This window comes from Zonotrichia leucophrys, chromosome Z (assembly GCF_028769735.1).
Source record: "Zonotrichia leucophrys gambelii isolate GWCS_2022_RI chromosome Z, RI_Zleu_2.0, whole genome shotgun sequence".
NCBI lineage: Eukaryota > Metazoa > Chordata > Aves > Passeriformes > Passerellidae > Zonotrichia > Zonotrichia leucophrys.
In genome coordinates, this window is record NC_088200.1 from 1,445,291 (window position 1) to 1,468,667 (window position 23,377).

Below are 23,377 nucleotides of genomic sequence, written 5' to 3' on the forward strand. Positions count from 1 at the left end.
GTTACTGATACATAATGAGGAAAAAGGTCTGAATTTCTATTTTATAGGCCTGACTTCCCCCACAAGTACTCTTCAGCAAGACTACCTCCATGAAAAGCACTCTGATGTTTCACATGCATGGATAATGGTAATTCAGCACTGCTTTGATGCAGGGAGCATCACAGCCCAACCCCAGCCATTTTATATCCTTGCTATGGCTGAGAATGGGAAACACTTGAATAAGCTTGATGGTTCCACACAATTTAATCAAAAACCTCTAAACCCCCCAGAAAGCAATAACCACCAGCTCCAAGGATGAAGAACACAGGATTTGTGTTGTGTTTTCCCTTTGGCTTTCTCTCTCAAACTGGTTTCACTTGGCTCCAGTTTCATTTTTGTTTGCATTTTTCTCAGATGAGAAGGGAACAAGATGTCATGTTCACTCCTGAAAACAAAAATGAAATTATTCACACTTCTTTCATGCCTTTCTGTCACCAGGGGTAGAGACCACCCCAACTGCTAGATTGAGCCCACATCATCTGGACGGACACGGCATATTGGAAGTGCAGAAAGTCCACCTGTCAAAATGGTGGTGATCAAGATTTAAAACCATCTTTGAACAGCTGAGATGAAGTGCATAGTTTGAGTCTTACACGTATGCATCTTTACAAACATACAGCGAATGCCAGAAGACAAGCACAGCCAACCAAAACAATGCTGTGAGGGGAGAGATGTTTGTGATGAGGCTCAGAGTCTCTGGCTGCTGGGAACAGCATTATGAAACCCTCATGTGAGTCGCCTACATGGGCACAATGCTCTTTGTCACCACCTTGGTCCTGAGGTACAATCACGGCTGACAACCCTTCCTTTGGGCCTGGACACCACATCTGCTGGAGAAGATTTCATTTGGTCCACTAGAGCATAATTAGACTCGCTATAAAGCAACATGGTAGCACTGATTTTCACAATGATGGTTGTAAAACACCAGCACAGGCTGCTCAGAGAGTTGGTGGATGCCCTACCCCCAGAAACACTCGAGGCCAGTTTGGACAGGGCTCTGAGCAACTGAGGTCTAGTGCAAGATGTCCCTAACCATGGCAGGGGATGGGACTGGATGAGCTTTAAAGGTCCCTTTGAACCTGAACTATTGCATTATTGTGATTCTGTGTCTTTACATCCCAAATTCCCACTCACAATCACATGGATGAACGACCAACTCATCCCACCCCACTAACAGGCCCACCAGCCTGCAGACTGTGCTGCAGGAACACAGAGAGCCCTGCTGGGCTGAGGGGACATGGCACAACACCCCCTGGGATGGCCTCACAAGCACTGAAAAGCAAACCTTGCTGCTGCTGAAGCCCAGGGACAGCCCTCACACTGCAATGCTTGGCTGCACGGGCTGCCTGAGTCAGCTATTTTCTACCAAGCTTCATGGAAATGAATCTTCAGGAGGAATTTAAGGAGCTGTTTTGCAACAGCAGCTTGGGAAAGATATCCCAAGTGCAGATGGCATGTGAGATAGCTCTGAAACAGCTCTTTTAATGCTTTGCTGGATCTCCCACAAATCATGAGGGATGTCAAGACAGAGGCCCTTGCTGCATAGAGCAGGCAACCAGTTAGGAAGGCACCTCCTGGACTCCTGACTGCTGTGGCTGGTGTAGAAATCACTGCTGTGATTTCATGTAGAAATTGCTTGGAAATTACTCTCTTCAAAAACTACATTACTTGGAATTACGTTGTTGAATTCTCAGCGTAAACAAGATTGCAGAAATTACATAAAAGCCATCGGAAAACACAGTGACAAGGAACTGCGTCCAGTTTAGACAAAACAGTTTAAATTAAGACACGACCACAGTACACAATGTTTCCCAAACACGAACAGATCCTGGACTACTGGTAAGAATGTGGCTTGAATGAATATGGAATCATCTTTTACTACTTTGCAATAAAAGAGCTTATACTTCAGACTCCAGGCTGCCTCCTTTAAAAATACACCCAGGCTGATCAGTTAACCCGAGATCTGATAATCCTCCAAGAGATATAAACTTTAAAACCACGCCAAGATGCACAGACACAGCCCACCACCATCCTCTGTGGTCTGTCCCCCAAGACACATCCTAAATAGTACAATGAGCCCCCACCTGCTGCCTTTGTGTTCAGCTGTCTTCCTTTAGACCCCTCTGCCTCTTTGACCTGCAGCAAGGAGACATCCTAGGGTTTTTTTTTTTCCATATCCTATTTATACCAGTGCTTTCTAGTAGCACTGGTATAAATATTTCAGAAGAAATAAATGTCTTTCCTGTAGGAGCTAAGGCAAGATTTGACAGGATCTCCTGACAGCTGTCCAGACACATGAGATGACCCAAAGTCAATGGCAAGCAATTACTTCCGCCACAGGGATCCAGTAAAACATCAACCCAAGCTGCAGAGATGCTTCAGACTTAGGTGTGCCAGAATCCTTTATCAAACACATTAAAATAAATTCTTTAAACAAGATGCAGCAGCCTATAGCATTTAATGTAGAGATGTGGGAGCCAGGATTGATCCAGAAATTGATTTACTGCAACCCAGTGACAATCCTAAGCTGTTTCCTGTATGTTTACTTAACTCTGTTCCACTGTCAAAAAGAGGAGTTCACAGAATTATAGATGGTTTGAGATGGAAGGGGCCTTTTACAGGTCATTTAGCCAACCCCCTGTGCAATGAGCAGGGTCACCTTCAACAAGAGAGCTCTCTGCTCCTGACCCCACTCCTGTGTCCTCTCTCATGCTACCCCTAATACTCCCACAGAATTGCTAAGCTGTGCCAGGGTCTGATTCACTCCCAAAGCTTAATTTCTCTTGGATGAGTTTTCACTTGTCAGTTTGGACGGGAGCACACTGCCTGGGGGCAGGCACAGATCTGGGCCACCTTCTGCAGCTCTGCTGTCACGTAGCTGCTGGTCCTTGCTGCCTGGGGACCTGCACCCCCAGCTTTAACCAGGAAATTAGGGAGATCCGTAGCATCTGCACAATGCTGGGAATGGCTGGAGCAATGTTAGTTTAAAGGAAAGAAAGAGGCTTGTTGTCCACTCGTGCCCTGGAGGCTGTCACGCTAAATAAAGACATTATCAGAGAAAGAGCAGAGACGCAGCGCCTTCATGCCTGTCAATGACCCCGACACCTTCTGAATCAATCTAAGGACTCTCTTTCCCACAGATGGTCCCTTGGAGACAGACTGCTGTGGCTGTGGTAGGAATAAATGGAAACAAAACAGTTAACAAATAACCAAAAATAGAGCACAGTTTTTTTTTTTTTTTTAATATGGAGATGAAAAATCCCTGGGTGATTTATGTGCCAGCAGAGATATTAGCTGCATATAATAGATGCAATATTTTTAATACTAATATTTTGGGCTGAGACAAGAGCCGGAATGGAAAGTATTTCCAGTGCCTTGACTTCTTTATTTTGCAAACATCAGTTGCTAACTGGGGTCAGACAGAAATATTGTTTCTGCAACAAGAGCCCAAACAACTTAAGCTGGCAACTTCTTCACACACTAACCATGCCAGGAGGCCCTGCAGAGCTTTAGCTTGTTGCTCCCTCCCAGGTCCCCGGGGCCAATGTCCCCAGCTTGGGCTTGCAGGCAGAAGCAGTGGGTGGAAGATGCTCTTTTGCTGAGAGGGTGGTTCCTTGCCATGGCCAAAAACTGGAAGTCACCACTCAAACCATGCCACCATGAAGTGCTGCTGGGCTTCTTCAAATGGGCCAGGTTTCACTGAATGGCACTGTATGAGACAGTGGGTGCCCATAAATCCTTTCATTTATACCCACTGAAAGTAACAACCTGTGCTTGCCCTCATCTCTGAGCTCAGTTGCCAGATACCTTGGGGAGCAATCTGGCAGCACGAAGCCCTGGGTGCTCATTCCAAGACAGTGGCACATTTATATTTGAGGATAGAAAGAAACAAGTTATTTCACCTCTATTCACTCCAGCAACCAACTGCTGGCAACACCTCCATGAGCTCACGCTGGAAAACAAGGTGTAGATGGATAAATCCATTTCCAGTGCCGAGGAGCCTGCCGGAAACACTCCACCAAAGAGAAAGCCATTTCAAGAACAGATCGGTTTCCTAGTGCAGAGGAACTTGCCGCTCTATTTCCTTCCCTCAGTTCTGGCTGGCTGAAATAGCAGCACGTAGCCAGCCGTGTTTTGCAGTGTGTGACACTGAGAGAAGCCCTGCAGGGCAGGCTCAAGGGTGCCAGGGCTCACACACAGCAGGATCTGGTGGCCACAGGCTCACTGCAAGGTCTGTGGTGGGGGAAGGTCCAGCTAGAGACTCCTTCCACCTTCCCACCTCGGTTTGCTCACACCAAAAGGGAGATGCTGAGAGCAGTCCTCTGCCAAAAGCCACCCTGAGGTTGGTGAAACACTGATGAGGTGTTTCATTGTCCATCTCTCTGGCTGTCTGTCCTGGGGATGGCTCTTGCATTCTTTCTCTGTGACCCATCCTACACCCCAATGCCTGCCCACACAATGAAGGCTTTCTTTACATGTTGGGTAAAAGTAAATAAATCACACCACCAGCTACCAAAGCAACACCAATACAAGCAATAGCAAAGACATGGACCTGCTGGACTGAGTCCAGAAGAGGTCATGGAGATGCTCTGAGGTCTGGAGAAAGGCTGGGGAAACTGGGGATATTCACCTGGAGAAAAGAGGCTCCAGGGAGACCTCACTGCTACCTTCCAGTACTTAAAGAGTGCTTTACACTTTTACTTTTTACACAGGCAGATAGGGATAGGACAAGGGGGAACGGTTTCAAACTTAAAAAGGGGAGATTTAGACGAGATGGTAGGAAGAAATTCTTCCTGTGAGGGTTGGGAGGCCATGGCACAGGGTGCCCAGAGCAGCTATGGCTGTCCCTGGATTCCTGGAAGTGTCCAAGGCCAGGTTGGATGGGGCTTGGAGCAACCTGGGACAGTGGGAGCTGTCCCTGCCATGGCAGGGGAGTGGAACAGGATGATCTTTAAAGTTCCCCGCAAACCAAGCTATTCTAGGATTCTGTGAAGATGACCAAGGTGTCCCAGGAGGAGAATCAAAAATTGCTCAGAGTGTTCTGGAGCATCTCTTCTATGAGGAAAGGCTTAAAAAGTAGAGGGCTCAGCCTGGGCAAGGCTCTGTAGACACTTTATTGCAGCCATTCAATACTTACAAGGGAAAGAAACCTTAAGATCATCAAGTCCAACCACCAAGAAGGGAGAGCACTGCTGGGAAGCAGCATTGCTTGCTCCTCTCACCCTCTTCCTCGTGTGCCCTGCTGTCACCAAGCCAGGCGACCTTGTGTCACCCATCACACCTCTCTCTCCTCTTGCTCTTATGGCCCTTCTGTCCAGCTCCAGCACACCAACAGCACATCTAAGTGCAAGTTAAGAACTCTGCTGATGCAGGATGGCACAAGATAAGGGGAGTAATGTCCCAGTTGGAAGGCACAGCCAGCGGCACATGAGGACAAAACGCCCGCCCCGCTCACACACTGTAATTCATCAGGCCAGCTGAGCCCTGCCAGGACCTGCAGCCCTGAGAACTAATTTAGTGTAATAACTCCCAGTGACACTGCAGAAAATCAAACCAAAATTATGATCTCTCTCTAACCTGCCTTCTGCCAGCCCCTTGCTCTGCTCGGGCAGGCAGGGCAAGCACCCACAGCTGGGATTGCCATGACTATGAACACTTGTTTCCTTGAGGAGACTTATCCTAAAGGACCAGCACTGCAACAAGGAGCTCTTCATCTTGCTCTCGAGGATGCTCAGCTTCAGCTGGTACAGCTTTCTTAGTCATGTGGTTTAGTTTTAGGTGGCTCTGTGAGAAGCAGGGAGTTGGACTTGATGATCCTTATGGGACTCCTCTATTTTGACATAGTCTGTGATTACGACAAAGGGGAATGGTTTTAAATCAAAGGAGAAGATATTTAGGTACTAGAAAGAAATTATTGACTGTGAAAGTGGGCAGGCCCTGGCACAGGTTGTCCAGAGCAGCTGTGGCTGCCCCTGGATCCCTGGAGTGCCCAAGGCCAGGCTGGATGGGGCTTGGAACAGCCTGGGACGGTGGGAGGTGTCCCTGCCCATGGCATGAGGTAGGAACAAGGTGATTTTCAAGGCTCCTTCCCACCCAAACTATTCTGTGATTCCTTATGGAGATGCACCCTTTATTGCACTTGCTCCTGAAAACATGACCTGTCCTTCATCATTGGTTCAAATTTTCTAAGTATTAGACAGAACTGCGCCTCTTATTTTAACATCTCTGCTTAGGTGCTTTGAGCTGCTTAGAAGAGTTTCTTGCATCATGACATTCTGAACACTATGGTCTACCTAAATACTAGTACTCCTATTTTCCATTGTAGACAATATCCCACCAGACTCACTTTTGTGCTTGAAAAAAAAAAAAAAAAAAAGAAATCACTCCTGCATTTGCTTCTCTTGGAGAAGAGTCAGCACACAGGTACCACTATACTGGCTCCACTCCCCCAGAGCCTGCTCGGCAGGGATGGCTGTGACACCCCTGTTGGGCTTGGGGTGCTCCCTCTGCACCCCCAAGTTCCAGAAGCCTCACCAGCTCCCAGGAGGGCATGGAGAAGACAGGAGCATAAGGATGAGGATAAACCCCTGACTTCCAGATGCTGCTTCAAGGGTTCAGACCCACGTGCTGTTCAACCTAATTAATTTGATTTGGAAATCCTACTGAGAAGGAAAGGAGTGTTTCAACTTCTTCAATTCCTTCCCTTCCTCTCTCTTTCTTCTGTTCAGCAATGCGCTGCAAATCATTCAGCTCAGTGCTAATTTTCAGTTCATCTCAAGCATTTAATTTTGTTCCAGCTAGAAATGGCCCTTTGGCCCTAAAATAACGTCTTGATATTGTTGTTTTTAATAAACATCCTCTCCTCTCACTGCAAAGCCCTCAGCAAATGGCCCTGAAAGAACAAAAGACATTTCTGTATTGTTTTAAGTTCTCTTCCTTTCTGAAAAACCTCAATTAAGATGGTGAAAAAGCTACTATACTCTGTAATTATGAACTCATTTCTATTCACTTGCCCAGCAGGAGAGCTTTGTCCTGTTGACCTCTGGGAACGGGTTTCTAATTCTCTTCCAAAATTTCACAGCCTTAAAACCGACACATTCAGCTGTAAAACATGTTCACCTTCACCCAGTATAACTTGAGATCTTCAAACCTGGTGTGAGAGCTGCTCCTGGGACTATTTTTATTTTGTGAGAGGAGCCTTAGCGCTGGCCATGAATGGACTGGCTCTGGAAATAGTGCAACCCCTTCAAGGCAGCCTGAAAACTGCATGAATATGGGCTGTCAGCTGATTGTAAGGAGTTTTCAAACAAATACCTTGCACGTCACACTCCTGGGTGATGGCTGGGATACTCTTTATCTTTCCAGTATGAGAACTACCTGGCCTCAAGAGGATGCATCCCAACCTCTTGACTTGCCAATGGGATGCTTGTGGGAAGAAGTGTGGAGACTTATTTTGGTTAAGTTCCATTGGGGAAAAAAAATCTTGTGAGACAAAATGCTGGGACAGCTTGGTTATGTGTATCTTCAAACTCCCAGTGCAAGATTACGGAAGGGAAACCAGGAGGAAAGCAATTTTTAATAAGAAAGGAAACAGCAGAAAAGAAGATGATGCCTCACAACACAGAATTAGGTAAAAATGAATGCAGAGGAGCAGATTTTCACATAAAATGAATTAGTAATGTCCTTCACACACAAGATAGAAAAATAGCTTTAAAGTAAGTCCTTTAAATAGGACTATAAATCACACTGCCTTAGAGCCAGTTACCAATCCTCCCATGACTTCATGTGTCCATAACACACCTCAGAACATACATTTATTTCATCTTTAAACTTAGGACCAAATCTAAGGGAACACATAAACATCCACAACACAGCTGAGGCCCAACTCATCCACCAATTTCCCAAAATCCCACTCAACTCGAAAGGCTTGGGTCAGCTCATGTTTTGCCTGAAATATAAACCCCAGCCCTGATGGCCACTCCAGGGGTCTCCTCAGACCTTAGGACACACCAGAAGAATCAACTGGACATCCACACACCAGCTCTGCCAGAAGAAAGAAGATGCTATCTCTTCTGGAAGAAGGTGCAAGTTGACAATTGCTGTGACAGTGAGCTGGGGGCTGTAGCTCCACCTGTGATGACAACAGCTCTGCTGACACCTGACACCTGTTTATGAGAAAAACAAGGGCAAAAAGAGGCTACTCCATACCTCACACAGGGTGCTGAGAGATCACCAAGGCAGTTTGGCTTGTAGACCTTGGAAATGTCACCATTGCCTCCCTCCTATTTCTCTTTTTAATTCACTGTATGCTTTGTGACTGATGTGTTTGAGTTATATTTGATCACAAGGAGGTAAGAAAAAGAACAAGGGGGCAGGTATTTACTTCACCATATAACTTAGGGCTTGGGTTGCAAGGGACCTTACAGATCAACCCATTCCACCCCCTGCCATGTGCAGGGACACTTTCCACTACCCCAGGCTGCTCCAAGCCCCATCCAGCCTGGCCTGGGACATTTCCAGGGATCCAGGGGCAGACACAGCTGCTCTGGCAGCCTTTGCCAGGGTCTCACCACCCTCACTGGGAACAATTCCATCCCAATAGCCCATCCAACCCTGCCCTCTGCCAGTGTGAACTCATTCCTCTTTGTCCTACCCCTACATGCCCTTCTAATCAAAGTCTCATTCCCAGCTGAGACTGAGATGCCCAGTCTCAAGTGTCTGTTCTTGCTGAAGAGAGCCCAGAAAAAATCCTTGCCCCAGGACTCCCTCCAGAATGAGGTGTTTTGGCTCAACTCCTCCCACATCTCTTTGTTTTTCTGACTTCCTTGGTTCTGGTCAACATAGGAAGGCAAAATAAAGCAAGGAAATATGTTCTCTATAAGACGAACAGGCTAACTTTTCTTATGTGGGGGAGAAGCATCCTCCAAAGTTCACTGAACACATCCCCTCTGAGCATAATAGGAAGTTGGGCCTCCAGTTCATATCTGGTCAATGTAGTTATGGACACACAAAGTAGGACCCAGCTGGCAGTGACACTGAAGATGCCTCACAGCATCTTGTTTGGCTTCCAGCCACTTTGGTGCTGGTATCATAAGGTCTGGAGTCTGACAGCTCCTTGCATGGAGTTTGAGACAAGCTAGGGCACCTGAAATAGCACTTGTGATCACGGAGGAGAAGCCCAGCAGGCTCTGATAAAGGTGAACACTGAATGAGGTCTCCCATGTTCCCTGCAAAGCCTTGGATTCAAGAGTGGATGCTCTCCTAACCTTCTCCACAGTGGCAGAGCCACCATGAGCTCCTGTTTACTCCAAAATGCTCACAAAAATTACAGAATGTGGTTTGGAAGTGGGTTGGAAAGGGATTTTCAAGACCACATTATTCCACCCCTGCCATGGACAGGGACACCTTCCACCCGACCAAGCTGTTCCAAACCTTCACACTTGAGAAGAGCCATCAGTGACAACAACTCATTGACTTCCAGACCAGCCCCTGATACCACACAGTAAAAAGGCACCTAGAAAATATTGAATTTTCATAAAAACCACCTCCACCATAGCTTCCACCACTACAGCCAAACAGTACAGTTCTGAATTTTTTTTTTTTCTGGAGCAATTATTTTGCTTTTGGTGAAGCAACATCATAAGACCCTGAGCCTATTCAGCAGGTCATACACTTCTATCAAGGTTTCATAACAGTAACATGCTTTGCTGATGGTACATAAAATCTTTCAAGCAGTGGCAGAGATGGATAAAAACAACCTGCAAAAGCCTCCTGATGCCAAAAAGTCTATTGGCAGCTTGGCTATTTGGATTAAATTTAGTCTGCAGGACAGGGGTCACTTCAGTCACCAAGACTGTGAAGAAAAAAAGGGTATTAAAGGTCTTGTGTTTTAGAGTTTTTATGTAATGACAAAGCCATTCAATAGAGAGGTGGCAACCCTGCAGCTGGGAAATGCACTCAGCTTGCTCCTGCCACTGCCTCCTGGCATTAGAAAAAAAGGAACAATGAAAGGAAAGGATAAAATTTGCTTAGATGGGTATCTTTTAACCCTTCTGCAGGAGTCTTTAGCTAGGAACACGAGGAGGACAGAGCAGATATGGAGAATAGCAATGGACACACATCCCCTGATGTCCTGCACATGAGCACCACGTCCTGCCAAAATCACAGAGGTTTATCTTTCTCTTGCCACTGGTGTCGAGCCCGAAGAGCTCTCTGACTTTTAGAGCGGTGCTTTGTCCTTGCACATACATAAAATGCAGAATCTTTTTGACTGTTGCCAGCACCAGGAGAGGAGCTGTGAGCACAGCACCCCTTCTGTGGTGTGCTCTGCCAGCAGGATGGTGGCCACACCACCTGCCCTCGGGGGTGAAGCATGGCTGGGCATATTTTCACTGATTCCCCCAACACATCAGGCCTCAGTGCTGCCAACACACCAGAAATGAGAACAGCTATGTAGAGAACCTCTACTCAGCTTCCCACAGCTTGAGACATGGGTGACAGGCAAAACAAATTCCCCAGTGGGCGCTGAATACCAGCTGCTCCACCTCACTGCTCCTGGTGTTTTACATGGACCACTCGGATGATGGGAGGACCCCACACGTACAGCTCTGGGGATGGTGCTGGGGCAGGTGACTTGCTCTTAGATAAGCTGACCCAGGACTGATACTAGATATAAATTTGGCTGAACTTCAGATGGCTTTTGCAGAGCTGTTGAATCATCTGTGCCCTGTAGGTACCAGAGCTCAGATTACTGCACAGGAATATCACAGAATCCTAGAATGGGTTCAGTTGGAAGGGACCTTAAAGCTCATCTTGCTCCATCCCCTGCCATGGGCAGGGACAGCTCCCACTGTCCCAGGGTGCTCCAAGCCCCATCCAGCCTGGCCTTGGGCACTGCCAGGGATCCAGGGGCAGCCACAGCTGCTCTGGGCACCCTGGGCCAGGGTCTCACCCCTGACAGCATCTGCATCAGCCCCCAGCCTCTGCCAGGCAAGGCTGAACCAGCTGACACGTGTGAAGCAGCATTTACTACTCTGAGCTCTCAAGTTTATTTATCCTTCACTTCCCTGGGTGACTCTGGATCCTCTCATCAACAAACAGAAGGAAAAAAAAAAAGGCAGAAAACTTTTGCTTTCCATTTTATCTCATCTTAAATCCCCCTTGCTGACGGCTCCATTCCACTGGCACCACATGGTCCTGCAACTCCCATCCGAGCCTGTATCTTGCCCCTGAATGAGGAGACCTTGCCCTTGGAGGAGCAATCTGGGCCAAGCTGATTCCTGGGGTGTTTTACGACAGGGTGAAGCGGCAGAGTGCCTTTATGGTGTTTTGAAAGGAAATTGTACAGGAACAATGTCCCGAGCAGCGTGGCTATTGAAAACCCTTCACAAAAGGAGTTTGTCACAAGAGGAAAAGCAGCTTAATCAGTCGAACTAATCACTGTAGGTGGTTGAGTGTCCCCGAGGATCTGTAAAATTAAATATAATGGGAAAAGAAATATATCACAGCTTGCCTACGCTCCTCAGTGGAGCCGCCAGCGGATATGGGACGCTCCCTGCCTGGCCCTGAGCCCACCATGACCATCCTCTGGGCTGTCCCAAGGCAGAACCACCTCCTTGAAGACCCACTTGGCTGGGCTGGGAGGAGCCCCAGGAGGTTTCTCAGCAGTGCAGGCCCTGGTGGGGAGCTGGGACAGGGATGCCCACTGGGTGTGCTCACCCCAGATAACCCGTGCGCGGCGTGGGCGGCAGCAGGAGGGTCACGGCGCTTACACAACCCTCCTGCCTCAGGAAGAGGAAACCGTCCCTGACAGCCACCCGGGGCTCTCCAGGGAAGGAGGATATTTCTGCCTCCCTCAGCTCTGAATCTAATTAAGTCCAGAAAACGCATACACACAGAAAAAAATAATCCAGACTGTTTTTTCCTGATCATTTAAGTGCAAAGCCAAGTTAATGCAAGGAAGTAAATAAAGTCAGACAATGCTAGAGAAAACATGGGGGCATTTCTGTAATTCTGTTCTTGAAATCTTTAAGTATTTAAGGCATTCTAAAAGGACATGGGGAGAGCTCCTCAGTCTCTTTGCTCCCAACCCTTCCCTCCATGTATGAGCCAGAGGAGCTGTGCAGCCTTCTGCTGCAGCTCCCCACACAGGGGTTTTATGTAGGATGGATTCCCCAGGTGCAGAAACACCCCTCTTAAAATCTCCTCCAACAGGAGAAGGAGGAGATGACACAAAGCTCAGCCACAGCTGAAGGTGATGGTCCTTCACCTGAGGCGGGCTGTGATCCCCAACAATCCTGGCTGCGACAGGCAGGGCAGCCCCTCATGGCTTGGGTCACTCAAAGCCTGAAGACACACCAGCTGCACAGAAGAAGCACAAGAGATTGCCACTTTTTCTACTGAAAAAAGGAATTCAGGGGCCTTTTGAGAAGAGGGTATTGATTAACTCTTGGGCTTTTACTCCATTCTCTCCAGGACATAGGGTTGTTCTTCTCTCTGCCATCCATTCCTGTTCTTGGCCCCAGACAAGGAGAACCAAAAGAGCCATGAGTTACCAGCCAGCATCTCTGCACACCTAAGGATTTGCTTTTGCTAAGCTACTCAGCCTGATCTGACTTTTGAATCCAACAAGATGTTGGATCAATGTGATTTCAATGGTGCAAACTTTTTAAGACTTCCTCAAAAATCCTTTCCTGATTATTAGGAAAACTGTTCCCTTCCTCAAGTGACACAAAACCATTTCAGTACTGTTAACCAGAAGACCAAGAAGCAGGTACAACCCCATTTGTCCTATTGCAATTCCATATATTTCAACTCCATATATTCCCTGTAAAGCCTATCTGAACATGCAATGTTCTTTATCATTCCTACAAGGCTGGGGCAAGCCACTGTCCATGTATTTCCATGCACTTCCAGGCCAAAGAATTTGGCCAGCTGGACCCTACATCCCAAACAGGAGGCCAAGGGAATTGGAGGAATCTTGGACAACACAAAGTCAGCTTGTAATGCTTAAAAAATAGGGGGTTTAGGAACTTTTTGAAAAACAAGGGGCCAAACTCAGAGAGCCCACCTGCCCAAGGAGATCACATCCCACACAGCTTGTGCTGTGTTAGCAGAGTGGCACTGGGCTGGGAGAGGTTTGAGGAGAGGACTTGAGAAATGTGGGCTCTGTTGTGCCCCACATTCCACAGTATCTTTCTTCTTGCAGTAGAGGTTGTGTCACCACCCAGAAAAACTCAGTCCTTCCCTAGAGGTGGTTGCCCTTGGAAGGTCAAACTAAGCAGCCTTTGGTGCCTTTGGTATTGTATGAAAAACACCTGCCTGCGCTGCTCTCCTTCCATGATCCCAGCAAGCAGAGATGCCCTCCACCACCTGCATCAGGAGGTGGCAGTCACAGCTCCTGGCTCTAAGCCAACAGAGAGGACACAGCCCGCAGGATTCCTGCTGGGAGGGGTGGGGAGTGATACCTCTACAGCTCTGATCACAAGCTCTTTGCAGGAAGGGCCCCAGCACCTCCTGTAGGCTTTTACAGCACTGTGTGCAACCAAACCCTCCAGCAGATGTGGCTCTGATGTTGACTGCTGTGATGGAAAATGTGCCCAGTTTTTTTAATGACATCTAATTCACTCTTCATGCCTTTCTAATGCAACAAATGAAGCATGCATCTATAAAAAATCATAGCTTCCCAAATGATCTGGCTTGGAAGGGACCTTGAAGACCATTCAGGTCCAGAAGCAGGGACATCTTCCACTAGGCCAGGTTACTCAGAGCCTCATCCAACCTGGCCTTGAACACTCTGAAGGATAAGGCACCCACAAAAATGGAAAAAAAAAATGGTTGAGGAACATAAAAACATAGCACACTGCACAAGGAGAGAGCTGTGGGTCACTCCCTTGGGGTAGCTTCTTCTGAAGGGAGCCAAAGATGTGTGGCAGAGACCTCAGGGTAGGTGAGCTGTGCTCCTCCACACCACAGGGACAGCATTTCCCGAGGAAAGGTGACGGGAAGGAAGCAGGGACAGGCGCTATTTATAGCAGGGCTGAACACCAGGGCTGTTCTGCATGTGAAACAAAAGGTGCTGCACCAGCCCAACGCTGTCCCCATCTCAATGTCACTGCCACGGAGGCCAGAGAAGCCCACACACGCTCTGGGAGGGAATCAATGCCATTTGCAAGACCAGCTGGGACAAAAAGGACAGATTTCTGGGTACCAATCTGCTTTATTGGCTTTTTTTTGTAATAGCTGTGTTATATAAGTCTCCAACAAACCCAAAGGTCACCTACAACCAGGCAAGGCCAGCTGGGCCTGTGCATGGAGCAGAGGTCACGCTGGGGGCTGACCCAAGCTGGATGGCCACTTGTGAGGGTGACTCCTGCAGGAGGATGCCCAGCATGGCCACCAGGGATTTGTCAGCCTTGGATGAGGCAGGAAGAACCCCTGCACCCCATTCAGGCATCACCTGTGGGGCCCAGGGTGCTGCTCCAGGACCCACCAGCTCCAGGAGAAGAGGAAAGGCTGCCCCATGAAAACCAGACCCAGTGAGCCCAGGACTTTGGGGCCACACCTGCTTCTCAGCAACCTAGCAGGACAACCTCCTGTCTTCTTGCAAATCCACTGCAGCCCAACTTCCATCTTTGGCTGCTGCCAATTCCTCTCTAGGAAAGCAGACCTTCCTCCCTTGGGTCCAGGCATCCAGAGCTGCTTCTCAGCCCCTTCCCACCCCATGCATCACCACATGGCCCTGCTAGGCTTCCTCTAAGCCTCACTGCCTCTGATGTCCCATCCATATTCTTGCAAATTTTGACTCTCTCCATATCCAGATGAGGTTTTAAACAAAAATCCCACTACTCCCGACTGAGGTTTTATGTTTTGCCTAACATAAAACCTCACCCTGAGGAATTTTTATATCACTTGTGTGGCTCCACCAGCTCTGGAATGGAGCTTTTCTGCCTCAGAGTCATGCCTGGGACATTAAGGTAATAGCACTGCAATAAAGTGTAAACAGCTTTGTAGTCTGTGTTCTGATAAAATCTGGTTTTTTCCTATTCCCTTTCCCTCCCCCCTATTCCTTCCCTTCTCTTCCCCTACTTCTGCCATGTTTTCCGCATAAAATAAACATTCTGAGACCTAACTCACTGCTAGAAATCAATTTTAAGGAGCAAGTGCTCTCTTGGAGCAATTCAAGTGACACAAAAAGGACTAAACCTCCCCTCCTAGTCCCAAATGCACCACAGAGACAAGGGGACGCTGAAAACCTCCAGTGGCAAAACAAGTGTCATGAGGAGGGAGAGGTGAAGGAAGGGGATGGGAACCATGCCTTTTCCTTTTAAATAATTACTTTAAAAACTGCTTTTTCACTCCAGCTCCCTGTACTCAGGTCTCTCAGCTTTTAGAAATTGAAATAAATGTGGTTTTCTGGCTAAGATTTGATAGCACTGTGGAGGACTTGGGCAGAAGTGCATACCCTCTGCTCTTTCCATTTTATTTCATTTGTGACTGCTTAGGGCTGAAATGACCCCATGTCTCCTCAGGAATGATGCTGAATCAATTGGATTTTAAGGCTTTTTTCTCTTCCCCTAGGATATTATCCCAGTGCTATTGGCCAGGGCTGTATCTGACCCTGTGATCTTCCAACCCCAGCCCAAGGCACTTTCTTTTGCTATCTCTCCTTGCCATCTGTGCAGGAGACAGGGATGCCCTGGAGGACTGAATGCTTCTGTCTGCTGATGGTTTATCTGAAGGGACCAGACAGAAAAAAGGAACAGAAATGCACATCTGTCTGTTCCCTCCCATCTTTCCAACTGGCAAGATTTTTGGATGAGAGGGAAGAACCAACACAGCTCCATGGCTCATCACAGCCTTGGGCATGGGGCTTCATGGACATGGCAGAAGACCTCTTGGCCCTGAGGGTCTCTCACAAAGCATCAAGCACGGTTTGTATGTCAGAAGAAGGCCAGAGATGGAAAGAGAACCCCCTAAACTCCACTGTGGTTCCTCAGAGGAGCCCAGCCCAGTGCCTCAGTTAAGCCCACCTAGCTCAGTCCAGCAACACAGCAGACTTGGTTGTAACCATGTTTTGGAGATCACAGGGCTGCAACCCAGCGGAAATACAACCTTTTCCCACCACCTCAAATAACAAGATTAGGTTGGCTTTATGAATTGTGTACAGCTAAAAAGGAGGGAGTCCCCAGAAGGAGAGGAAACAGAGTTAGCTGCTGACAAACCATTCTGCCTACAGAAGGATGTTTATAGGTTGCCTGAGAAAACTCTTTTTAGCTCTTTTTTTGGTCCTTCAGTCAAGTTTAGGAAAATCAAACCACGCAGAGTTAACTACATCCTAACTGCTCATGAGACAAGAAGTGATGGTGAGATTTGAGGACACACTCCAAGGTGTCTGCAGGACTTCACCAAAAACGCCCCCTGTGAAAACTCAGGCACAGACGACAGTTCATTCCAGGGGAAAGCACTGGACACTTTTTCTCCTGTTTCAATCATTTTTCAAAGTCGTGGTTTTAGAATTGCTTTATTGCCCTGGGTGAGTTGTCTCAGCTGGAGCAGAACAAGTCAGCAGAAATAAAGCTGAATGTACAACTAACTCCCTTATTCCTCACTTCTTTTCACATTTAACCATAGTCACGATTCCCATCAAGGACTTTAGATTCCCTCATATAATTGAATATGCATTTTACACAATTAAATATCCAATTGACTCGATTAAATTAACTCAATGGACTGAAATCACCAATGCCACAGGAATTTGGCTGCCTGCACAGCACATCCCCTCCCTCCCACGGACACCTGAGGCTGGCTGTGACCCCCTCTGAACCAAACCATACCCACTTTCCAGGCAGCCCTGAAACTCAGCAAATTTTCATTTTTAATAGAAAAAGAGGAAGCAAATCCCAAGGACTAGAGCTTTTACAGACAAGAGTTTGCCAGCTGTCTCTCTGAGTACAAGTGGGGGGATCTGGCTATGCAGGAATAAATTCAAGGGGAAGAGAAGGTGCTTAAGGCACTCCTGGATCAATGCAGGACTCATCCCAAAATATTTTCAGGATGTTAGTGCTGAAATAAGAGTTTATGCATTGACACTGCTGAACAGCAGCACTGTCCAAAGACTCACCACAAGGTGGTTGAGGAAGATGTGCAACAAAGAAAAGATTTTAAAAAAACCCCAAACACTGAAGAGGTTTCACCTACCTCCGGTCGTTTCTCCTCCTTCTGAACAGTTTTTTGGTGTGTGCGATTTCAGCTTCATGAGGCAACGGATGGTAACCCTGTAAAACGGAGGGAAAAGCAGCCATGAGCCCCAGGAGGCACCAGCATGGAAGGGCTGAGAGTGAGACAGGGCTGGATACCCAGCATGTGAGCCTGGTAAAAGAAACAGCTCCCCCAAACATCCCTACAACATCCCAGACCCCACAAAAGCAGGTCTGAAAATCCACAGATGTGCTGCACCTCTCAGGGCTGTGGCAAGGAGCAGGGAATGAGGTTATCTGCAATTTCTGTACAGAAGAAACCACAGAGGGCAAATGGTTGGATCATGTCTGTGTAGATCCCAAACACACGATGGATAAGGAATTCACCCACTTCTCACATGACACACTAAGCCACCCAATTTCCCTGGGCTGCTGAAAAAACCAAAACCCAGCTGAAAAAATTTCTGTAAAGGAAGATGCTCAGCATCATTTTGAGGCTACCTGGGGAAACCAGTAGGAGCCACAGCTGGTAGGTCTGCTGGGCTGTGCCCTCACCCCAGTAGGAAGGGAACAACCACATCAAAAGCCTCACTGAGGCTGCCCACCATGAATGAGTCAGCCTGTGCCACCCCTGCAGCAGGGACAGGTGAGACCCACCTTGCAGGAAACAGCTGAGGTGACAAGGATGGCAAATCATGAGCCCAAGCCCAAGATGAAGGAGGGCAGATTTAGATGAGACTAGAAGCAGAAATTTTTTACTAGTAATTAGTAATTAGGGAGAAAGTCTTTAATGTGAGGGTGCTGAGGCCCTGGCCCAGGGTGCCCAGAGCAGCTGTGGCTGCCCCTGGATCCCTGGAAGTGTCCAAAACCAGGCTGGATGGGGCTTGGAGCCACCTGGGCTATCAGAAGATGTCCCTGTCCATGGCAGGGGGGTTGGAATGAGATGACCTTAAATTCCCTTCCAACCCAAAGCAATCTAGGATTCTGTGATTCCAAGACAAGGCAGTGGCAGAGCTGTGTGTTACCCCAGCTCTGCCTTCCCAGTGCCCTCTTTCCACTGAAGGTGCCGACTCTGACGTGGTCTGTTCATCTGATAAGGGGGCTGCTCTATTTACTATCCTACTATGGGCATGATGAGGCTTTGTTAATGCTCACACAGAGCTCTGAAGTTCCTGGATGAAAGGCCCTACGTAAGTACAAAGTGTTATTTATTTTCCAGGGACCACAGAGCTGTCATAACTATAATGAATTTTATTTATGCAGTATTGTCCTTCCCCAGCTGGCAATAAAAGCCCTGTAAAAGTTGCTCCTTTTATTTCCATCACCATCTATCTCAGCCTGGAGCTCCAGCCACTGCTGGGAATCACCACGTGCAAGGGGCCAGGAGGGAGCAGCCTGGGCAAGGGCTGGGTGGGGATGTGCCTCATCCAGCAGCAGCTTTGTGACATTGGCATGACAACATAACACACTGACTACAGAAAAAAGTCCCTCTCTCTTTGTGTGAAGAGCCTTTGGAAATAACAGCTTATTTCAGTAGCAGCTAGTGAGATAATAGTATTTTGAGTTTCTCCAGGGGAAGATGTAATGGAGGAGAAAGGTTCCTGGAGATGATGAATTTAGGCCAGAGAAGGCACCATCAAGTTGAGGACAGACAGGGTTTATTGTGACCATCCGTCCTGAGCACTGCAAAAAAGCCTGGAGGAGCTGCTGCTGCAGCAACCCCACAGCTCCCACGGCAGCTGAAGCCTTCCCATTCAGAGAGCTTCACTCCTCCAGGCTTCAAGCCATAAGGAACTCACTGAGCCAAAACATAAAGCTGTTAGAAAAGGTCCAAAGGAGAGCTACAATGATGGTGAGAGGTCTGGAGGGGCCACATGAAAAAGTGTCTGAGGGCACTGTGCTTGTTCAGCCTCAAGAGGAGACTGAGGCCAGACCTCACTGGGGTCTGCAGCCCCTCCCGAGGCACAGCTCTGCTCTCTGTGACAGGGACAGCACCCAGGGAATGCCTGGAGCTGTGCCAGGGAGGGTTAGTTTGGATATCAGGGAAAGGCTCTCCCCCAGAGGGTGCTGGCACTGCCCAGGCTCCCCAGGGATGGGCACAGCCCCGAGGCTGCCAGAGCTCCAGGAGCCTTTGGGCAGCGCTGCCAGGGATGCCCAGGGTGGGATTGCTGGGGGTCTGTGCACGGCTGGAGCTCGAATGGGTGATCCTGTTGGGTGGCTTCCAACTCAGAATATCCTAGAATTCCATGATTCTGTAGTAGCTTAGAATCACAGCAAAGATTCTGTAGAAGCACAGAATCCCAGAACAGTTCAGGTTGGAAAGAATCTTAAAGATCATCCAGTTAAACCCACCTGCCATCGGCAGGGACCTTTCACCAGACCAGGGTGCTCATTCTGAAACTGCCTCACTGCTGAGGGCTGCGATTTGAGTGCTCCTCATCACTCACTTTCACCATCCTTTATTTTCACTGAAGGCATTAGGAGGAGCTCGATATCTCTGAGATCTCTGTTCCTTTGAAAAAATTACTTGAAATTGGCCAACATATACCAAACTGAATGAGGAAAGGAGGAGACACAGAGAGTCCAACCCCACCAGCACAGCTAGTTTAGGAAATGAGGCTAAAAATAGTACAATAATTAGCGAGGCTGTTTCTAAATGTTGTACTACCACAGCAGGCTAACACTTGGGTGTTTTTAAGAATCTAAGCTGCATTGCAGACACATGTGCAAATACAATTACCTCGGAAAAATGAAACTATCTCCACTCCACACAAGGACCAATTTCCTCTAGTGAAGACCTCATTAAAGCTTCAGGAGCTGCCTTTCTGCTCTTTCCAACTAGAAACCACACATACAGTGGTGCATTCCTGCATGTCCTCCTTGAAGAGAAGCCCTGTGCTTCCACAGACCTCTACCCACCAGCAGCTGACGTCAATGGGATGAGAAATGAATTAATTACATGGGAAGAAGTTCCTAATCCAAGGAGCACTCCTGGAGACTGACTGTGCTATATAATAAAGGAGAACTTCGTGTCCCCATCTACGAAAATCAAACACCTCCTTTCTCCAGCTGAGCAGCTCCCTTCCTCAGTCCTCGTCGTGAGACAATGTTTTGGAAAAAAACAGTCACTGATCCCTACTCTTGTCTATTTTGGTGCCTAAACAAAGCTAAATTTGGAAGGGAGAAAAGTTGACTCTTTTTTTTTTTTTTTTTTTTTTTTTTTTTTTTTGGTGCGGCGAGCTGATGCAAAAGGAAATATCAGCAAATTACAAGTAGGGCGGAGCGGCTGGAGAAGACCAAAGGTGATGAGTGGGTGGGGATAGAATCCCAAGGGCATGGTGAGAGCTTTGATATTGATAACACAGCCCTTGTCTCGAGGCTGCTGCCCACCATGGGTCATGCAGCACAGCCTTGGAAGCGCCTTGAGCAGAGCCAGCTCACTGAGGACAAGGTGAATCTGAAAAGCAGCTCTTCCATCTTTCAGGAGACACACTCTTTCTGAAGGTCAAAATCCCTGAACAGAGCCAAAGGAAAACGTCTCTCAAGGCGGAAGACCACCCTCTGCCCTGCAGTGGGTCTACAAGAGGAATGGTTTTTCTCCTGCTTTGGCCAGAAACACCATGCTCAGATGGTCATGGTTTTCATAAGCAGGTTTGCAACTTCTCAGTGGGCAGCAAAATCACATTTGGTCTCCTTTCCACAAGGATTTTATCTTGATATTTATTAACAGCTGGCTGGAGAAGGTAACAAACCAGCATTTCAGTGCTGCTGATTCTGAAAGCAATGGGTGTGGGAAAAGCAAAGCACAAGGAGCCCATGGTCACTGAAAGAATTGCTAATAGGGCTAATTTTCAGTTTTGGAGCTAAACACTCTGTGGTTTGCATGGTGGGGAGCTTGGAGCAGAACCTGAGACACCCAGGGGACTTCTAATGCACACATGCTCCAATTTAAATCATAAACATACATGCTCTAACAAGAAGAGCCAAAAGCTCTGGAAAAGAAGGGCTGTTCAGGAATGGTCTGCCCTCTGGGCCAGTCCCCAGGAGATCAGCTGTGATGTGTGTGACGTGCATACACGTTTTTAGGTTTTTTGAGGAAAACAACTCTTGGAGGAGGTGATGTCCAGCAAGCTCAGGTGACTGTGGTATGGCCAGATAGGGAAATCTGTCATCTACTGGAATTGCTGCAAACAGAGGACACAGGCAGCAGGTTTGAAGGCCAGTGCTCTCTTTTTGTGCTTTCCCTTCCTAATGAAGGTATCTGTCCAACCTTCATCCCTGTTCACCTGCCTGTGGGAATACCAAAAGCTGCTCCCCAGGCACATTCACATCAAAGCTCAAAGAAAGAACAAATAAAATGCTTTCAAGACCTCACTGACATTCTGCAACAACCCAAGAGCCCCACTGATACCTGCCCCTCCCCAGCAACATCCCTGTGCTGATCCCAGCCCATCCCATACCCCACCCCAGTAACCTGTGGGATACAGGCTTGGGAGAGGCATGGGGAAGAGGGGCAGGAACAGAGCAGGGAAATTGTTGGATTTAGTGTTACCCTCCTACAACAATGACTTTGCTATGATTATTCTTATGTCTCCTCTGCAGCAGGATCATCTGAACAAGCTGGAGGAGAGCACCATCTCTGCCTTATTTACTGGGGATGGTAAATTAGTAAAAGCTTAGAATGCTTTGGGCTGAAAGGGACCTTAAAGACCACCTAGTTCCACCCATCTGCGAGGAATGGGGCAGTCACAACTTCTATGGGAAGTTCTTCTTCTATGGGAAACCTGGGCCAGGGCCTGCCCACCCTCCCAGCCAGCAATTCCTCATTCCCAATGGGCCAAAATCTGTCCCTGCCCTCTGGCCCTGGGAGCCATTGCCTGGCTGCTGTCCCTGCCTGCCTTGTCCCCAGGGGCTGTGCAGCTCTCCTGGAGCCCCTGCAGGCCCTGGCAGGGGCTCTCAGGTGTCCCTGGAGCTTCTCTGGTGCAGCTGAGCAGCCCCAGCTGTGCCAGGCTGGCTCCAGAGCAGAGGGGCTCCAGCCCTGGCAGCAGCTCCGTGGCCTCCTCTGCACTGGCTGCAGCAGCTCCAGCTCCTTGTGCTGTTGGAGCCAGGGCTGGGGCAGCTCTGCAGGTGGGCTCTCACCTGAGCCCAGGGGCACAGGGGCAGGATCCCCCTGCCCTGCTGCCCATGCTGGGGATCAGCCCAGGGCAGGGGGTTCAGGCTGGGGCAGGGTCAGCCTCCCTTCCAGGAAAGCTCCCAAGTCACAATTTGATTGCAGGAATTAGGCTGAGCTTTTTTCCTGCCACTGATTCTTCTGTGACCGCCCTGAGGCAGCAAATCACAGCAACTCCTCTGGCATCTGAAATCAAAAGCATTACAGAAGAGATAGCCCTATCTGGGACCAACCTGCACCCTCCCTCCTCCTCCTCTCCTCCACTGCTGCATTCCCAAGTGCAGCTGTTTGTTGCCTGAGGTGGCTGAACTCGTGGGTGTTTCACCAAGGCTCCAGGGGCTTCTAGGGGTTTGGATTCATTGCTTAATCTGTGTGGTTTTACAGCCTGACTTTCAGATGTGAAACCTCAACCCACAAAGCAACTGCCTTCACTCATAACAACTTATTCCACCTCCTTCACAGATGTTCCCCATGCAGCAGGAATAACCCCAGCCTGTGATCCCCAAGCAGGTGAAGACACCTGAATAGGAAACAGCAACACTGAAACTCTGAGAGTGAATAGAAGGCTGAGAAAAACACTGGACTGATGGAAAAAAACAACACTCAGGTGATGAGAGGAGGAAATGATCCAGCCACAGCTCAGGATCAGTCCCGCTGGAGCTTTATCTCAAGAGCCTTTTGTGCCCTCAAGAAACATCCGCCCTTGCTTATCTTAAACAAATGGTTGCAGAAGGCCTGAACTGAACAAACAGGTTATTAGGCCTGAGGTAGGAGCTGGGAGTTTCGCTCAGTTTTATTGCACACAAAGTTCAGGGTGGGATTTCTTTTCTGGGGGAGTGGGAAGGGTGAGGTGGGGCTGGAATCACTGAGGACGCCCCATCTGCCCATGCAAAGGGAACAACAGAAATTCCGAGGCTGGAGGGAGCATAAAAAGATAAATACATTGTGGTTCCAGAAACACACTCTGTGA

The 23,377-nt window shown here is 48.2% G+C and overlaps 1 protein-coding gene across 4 annotated transcripts in view; it reads right to left on the minus strand.

Moving 5' to 3' along the window:
* The window catches only part of CTIF (cap binding complex dependent translation initiation factor), a 146,477-nt gene that overhangs the window by 51,254 nt on the left and 71,846 nt on the right, over positions 1-23,377 (minus strand). For all 4 annotated transcript variants that reach the window (XM_064735870.1, XM_064735869.1, XM_064735868.1 and 1 more), the window contains one exon: positions 17,239-17,315. In XM_064735870.1, coding sequence (XP_064591940.1) covers positions 17,239-17,315 — 77 coding nt within the window. The remainder of the gene's footprint in view (positions 1-17,238; positions 17,316-23,377) is intronic.